The 5,985-nt window shown below is 36.5% G+C and overlaps 1 protein-coding gene across 1 annotated transcript; it reads right to left on the bottom strand.

The window, feature by feature from the left end:
- Window positions 1–796: 796 nt before the first annotated feature.
- On the bottom strand, window positions 797–5,778 carry LOC149647075 (cytochrome P450 4C1-like). Its single transcript, XM_089849588.1, has 12 exons — window positions 5,580–5,778; window positions 4,441–4,545; window positions 3,936–3,954; window positions 3,656–3,855; window positions 3,273–3,342; window positions 3,052–3,153; window positions 2,286–2,493; window positions 2,063–2,218; window positions 1,829–2,002; window positions 1,685–1,751; window positions 1,340–1,519; window positions 797–1,279 (listed from the first exon to the last, which is right to left on the bottom strand). The coding sequence occupies exons 1-12, from the start codon at window positions 5,776–5,778 to the stop codon at window positions 1,113–1,115; spliced, it is 1,647 nt and encodes a 548-aa protein (XP_089705714.1). The 3' UTR covers window positions 797–1,112.
- Between the last annotated feature and the right edge of the window lie 207 nt (window positions 5,779–5,985).

Below are 5,985 nucleotides of genomic sequence, written 5' to 3'. Positions count from 1 at the left end.
TTTATGGGAAATCTATTGTTGTCATTTGCAAATCCCTCCTTGATTTATGACAATTTCGCCCTGTCCATACTTATTTTTTTTTCAGTCCAATATAATCCTTGCTTTTATATTGTTATAACTTCAGTGGTACACTAAATACCAGCAAATAACGGACAGCGACAATCTGAGCTCCATTGTTCTCATTATTAAAATGCGGAAGAGTAATTAGGAAAAGATATTTATTTTAGTTAACAGCCTTACGCCTCAGGATGATAAAATTAATGTTTTAGTTTTAGCAAAAGTGGACGAGAGGAAAAGTATGAAAATGGCCAAAAGTCGCGAGTCATCAGAGTTTCGCCGTAGTTGACCGTTTTATTGGCGTAGCTATACTGGGCCTTTTCACTCCCTTAAAATAGGTCTTGTGTTAATTCGCGGTTACGCGATTACCGTCGTCTGCTATTATGTATGCTAGAACTTCCTTGATTTGTGTTTGTAGTCAGGACAGAGTAGCTGGTAATGTTTTAAAAGGTATTTGAAGGTATAATATGGATTTTAGCAAAAGTTTATAAGATATGTTCCATAAGTATGTCACTACCCATACTTCGTAATGTTAGAGGCTTAATGAGAGCTAGTCCAAGAACGACGTGAGAATTGACTACACTCGGTTTTGCAGTCCATCCTCCTCTTTAGACAAGGCCTCACTACGCGTCGCTTTACAAGAATCTATGACGTTTCACCTACGTCACTTCATGACAAGCTCTCATTAACGAGTGACACACTTATGGAACATATCTTATAAACTTATGATTTTAGTAAGGTTATCGAAGCAATAGAAGAGCACATAAAACTAGATACGTTTAAAACAAATCTCGGTAATTTAGCTATAGCGCGAGCAGCTTGCGTCGTGAAGCGCGTGATCAAGTGGGTTATGGTTAAACCAAGGACCATAAATGTCTGAACTACTTTCAGTCGCGAGTTTGCAAGTCCATCAGTCACTAGTAAACTAAATAGTTATGGGCGAAACTTTGATGTCCGCGTTTTTAACACAGGCTCTATGGCCATTGTCATACTTTCCCTCTCATCCATATTTGGTTTTAGCCATTGAAATTTTCACAGAGAATACATTTATGTTTTTAATTATTCTGGTTTCTGGGCACGAAATGGAGAGGCATTTTGTGAATTTTAAAGACAACGCCATAATCAGGAATTACTTTGTCTCTCGGTAATTGGGAAGTGATTCGGAAATGGCGAAGAACGTTCGCTAAAAATACTTTCAATTCAATCGAGGCGAATGGTTGTCCTGGAAAACAAGTGAAATTAATACAAGTTATTGATTATTGAAAGAAAGGTGTTGACGAACCGATGCAATTGCGGGGGCCGGCTGCAAATGGGATGTAGCAAAAAGGGTGTCTTCTTTCGCTGTTCTCCGGGTTGAATCTGTCGGGGTCAAATACTTCAGGATTGGGGTAATATCGGGGGTCACGATGAACTCCTGGTATCAAGATGCCCCATGTCGCACCCTTTTTAAGAATTTTCTCGCCTAAAATACGCAAATTTATCTTTTTATCAAGATATTTTGAAATACAAATGATAGTGGATTAAAGCCAATTTGTGAAACGATAGGGGAGATTTTTAATTACTTTATTTGCAAGGTAAAATAGTGAATTTTTAATTCTAGTAAGAAATTGCTAAGCTGAAAACGAACCTATTTTTAAGTCTTCAGTTAGCTCGCGAGCAATGAAAGGAACTGGAGGACACAGCCTTAGTGATTCCTGCAAAGGAGTAAGTTGGCTTTCACTTAATATTGGAAAACTTGTAAAACAGTTGCGATAGCTATTCAACTATTAACCTTTATGACATTTTCGAGGTAAGTCAAGTGTTTTAAATCGGTGTTTTCAATGTCTCTTTCGATGTCCGTTCCACAGACGGAAGTCAACTCTTGGTAGACTTTTTCTTGAATCTCCGGATAAAGACCGAGCATGTACAGGGTAAATGTTGTAGCGGTAGCGCTAGTGTCGAAACCCTGCGTAAGTAAATTTGTATAACCTTTTCACATTTTAAAGCGCAGTTTGTTGTTTGTTACCGCTGCAACGATAGTCAAGACTTCGTCTCGTAGTTGTTTAACGCTCATTAATTCGGGGTTTTTATCGAGCATTTGTAGAATGAAATCTGCAAAGTTCACATTTCGAACGTTATCGTCGGGCTCTTTCATATTCGCCTTCAATTTCGTTAACTCCGTCTGCGAATGAATTGGTGGTTTTCATACGTAATGTGTCACGACCAAATTTTAAAAAGTGTCTACTTACTTGGAACGTCTCGTCTACTAATTTGACTGCATTTACGACTGCTTTTCCCTTAGCTGTCCATTTGAAAATGTTGTCCGATATCAACCATGGCCGAACTAACCGGTAACTGAAGCTTTCTTCGAATCTAATGTTAATGACGATTTTAGTTAAGTCACAGTAATTAGGCACTTGCTTTCTGGAGAGCCTCGAACTGTCGAACTTTCCCTCGCTTAAAATTATATTAATTCACTGAATCTAATTCCTTTCAACTCTATATTTTTTATGGATGTGGACTAAAATATTTAACTTGTCTCATACCGTATCATCTTTAATTATTTATTTTAATGAACTACTAGTTAGTAAATACCAACATGGAAACTTTTGAGTCAAAATTAACAAAAATAAAAATAATGATGACATTTAAGCAGCTATTGGATATTTTCTACAAAGTTATTCTTATTGTTACTATTCAAATGCTTGTACAAAAAGACAAGCTTGACCACTATTTCATTTCCTAGCCTATTTCGAATCTTACTCCAGTTAAAATTGACCACGAGTGGCGAGACAATCTGGGGTTCTGGGAAAAACTTACACTGAAATATGCCAAAACTATGATGGTTTTTAATTGTAGGTCTTTTCTAGTTAAGTTTCTTAAACTATTTCTTGGAATCTTAGAAAACATCTTTTTTAAAAATAAAAATAAATACTTGATTTTAATCAAAGAATTTTTTTTTTAAATCCCTTGATTTAAATCATAAACCCTGACTCTACATCAAGCAGACGATACTACTGAATGCCCAAGGTTCTGAAACTCGCAACCATTTTTGAGAACTGTTTATTCGAGACGTTCTTCGTTCTTCTCATATTAATTTCTTTTATCCCGCATAAACTAATTTAAGTTCCATAAAAGGGAAATTGTTAAAATTAGGGAAAGCGGAGGCGAGTGAGTTAAATCCACTAGAGGAATTAAGTATATGGTGGAATGAATGAAGTTTTCTTGTTTATTACCTTTTAATGGTTTCGAAAAAGAAATCTCCGAGATATTTGTTCCTTTCATAATCTATGTTAGAAGCAGCGTCTATAAGAACAAATTAAAAATGTTGACCATATTTTTAAGGACAGCTGAAACATTCGCGTACAAAACAGTGCAGAACGTAAATGTCTATTGGCATACATTTTGGTATATCAAGGTCAGTCATAATTTCAAAGCAAAAGAGGGGATATAAATGAGACCTATTTCTCTAAGTTCACTGTGCAAGAGTGGCTAAAATTATTTTTTCACTGAATAGAATTATAATTTCTATGGTTACGCTTACGCTCCACTCTTCAAAATATGTTGTAGTTTGACGACTGCCGTAATTCTATTCGGTATCAATGAGTTCTCAATTTACCTACAATTATGTTGATCGCGCACTTCTCGATTGACTCCGATATATCTATAATCTTGGAATCAGATTTGGAAATGTCTTCTTGAAATTGGGAGATCAACAATTTGAGATGTTTGTTCATCATGGGAACAAACTCCTTGATGCTCCCAAGGTTAAACATCGGATTCAGCAATTTCCTCTGTTTCTTCCACAGGTCTCCATTGCTGGAAATTTAATAATTAAATTGCTCTTTAGCATTTTGCCTGATCATATAAGAAATGTAATTATATTTTTTCACTCTTACCTCGTTATTAGACCATTTCCTAAAAATATGTGGAATAAATAGTAAAATTCAGCTTTTTTGATTTCTTTGCTACTGGTTAGCGCAACCTTGAATTAAGCGGTCAATTCGGCGGATGTTAGCTAGGTTGGTCCCAAATTTGTCGCCCCACTCGCTAAATGTCTTACCTTAATTAAATCTGGATCAACCAATATTACGAATTTCTTATTAAATAAATTGAAATCAAAAAGTCCTTGTTGACGAAAAATCGAACACATTCCCATAATGGTTTCCAAAAAATCTAAAAGTTGAAAGATCTTCTATTAGAAATGCGTTTCTACGGCCAGTTCAAAATTACGTCGGTGTGTTTTTCTAGTTTCTGTAATTTAGCAAGGACAAAAATAACTTTGCCATGCTCCAAGTGGTTTTCAATGTGCTAAGATTGTATAGCACAAAAACGATGATCTAAGGCTATAAAGTGTCTCACATGCACTATAAAGTTACAGAGAGTGCCAGACAAATTAAATACTAACGGGACACAGGGCCACGACACTATAAGGTGCCATTTCTAGTTTAGCATACATTTTTTCTCTTTCCGTAAATCGTATAGAACTAACACAATCGTGACTAAACCCTTGCAGTAACAAAAACTAAAGCCATTAATTTCCTCTTCATATTTATATTTTACTAGCCGTTACCCGCGGCGTCGCTCGCGTGTCATAAGCACTTCCATCAAAAGGATATAAAGAATGGGTAGATTTTACTGATGACCAATATTTTGTAGCACCCTAGGAGCGAAGGCACTCGTCGTTGCCCGTCAGCCCGTCGGGACATTTTTTATTATTTTTCACGCGGACATTATTCCATAAAGAAGGGTTTTAAGTTTTTGGCCGCAATTTAAAAAGATGGCAACAAATCGAACCCAAAGACCATTCAGCCCATCTATAGGTTAAAGGAAACCAGTGTACTAAATATTTTTGAAATCGGTTGAAACGCGCGGACTTTGTTGCATAGAGAAGATTTTTTACATTTCTGGGCGCCATTTTTTAAGATGAAAAAATCTTTCTTAGTACGCGCCTACTACTTATGAGTAACGTTCCTGCAAATTTTCAGCCATCTAGGGCAAGCGGTTTGGGTTGGGCGTTGATTATCAGTCAGTCTGTCAGTCAGTCAGTCAGGACTTTGATTTATATAGATATAGATTACATAATCACACTAAGTAAGCAATCCAATTATTAGAATCATGTAAGAATAAATTCAAAGTATATCGATGTATGTTAAAGTAATGCAAAGTCATACCCTACAATGAAAACAGAAAGTCGCCACCGATATGATTTGGATTTAAAGGGACTGTAAAGTAGGTATCGGCGGGTGGGTAAAAATTATTTGAAATTCGTCAGAGGCACGTGACCGAGGAAAGGCGTGGTTCAGAGAAGCTTAGTTTGTTTTATTTCGAAAATTACAACTTCATGGAATTGGCGCTGCAATCTTGCGAAAAACAAGGACTAAATGTCCAGTTCCACTCCATGAGGAGTCTTTGTATCTTGGCATCACGTGATGTCTGTGACGTATTTCAAATAATTTTTACCCACCCGCCGCTGCCTTCTTTGCAGTTTCTTTAAGTAAAGGGGGTTTTCACTTTTACTCCAATTTCTCTTTAAAACTCACAAGATGTAGAGCTGATTTCCTTAACAGGTGGAAAGAGCTTCAGAAATCTGGCGTGACCAAAGGCGAAGACCGACTTGAAGCCGTAATTTGGGTAGGAATCCCAAATTCGCGGTAACGGAATACTTCTAAGGAGTGAGGATATAAATGCCAACAATTTATGAATCACTCCAAAAGCGAAAAGTAATATCTTCAGCGACATGATTGTTTTTTGATGGAAGGACCAACAGTGCCATCAACAACACTTGGACCTGCGGTGTTTATACTCCGACTTGGCTCTAATCCACGGCTATTAACTAGTTAATTGCATTTTTCGTTATTCTTATTGGTTTTATTTAATTTAATGTCTTCCTTCAATTACCACAGAAAAATAAAAACTAAAATGTGTATGAAATTCTATCAGGGGTAA

This window comes from Phalangium opilio, unplaced genomic scaffold (genome assembly GCF_054372755.1).
Source record: "Phalangium opilio isolate 3A_F unplaced genomic scaffold, DU_Popi_V2 ptg000089l_1, whole genome shotgun sequence".
Lineage (NCBI taxonomy): Eukaryota > Metazoa > Arthropoda > Arachnida > Opiliones > Phalangiidae > Phalangium > Phalangium opilio.
The sequence above is the reverse complement of the archived record's forward strand: the minus strand, read 5'-3'. Positions and strand labels throughout refer to the sequence as shown.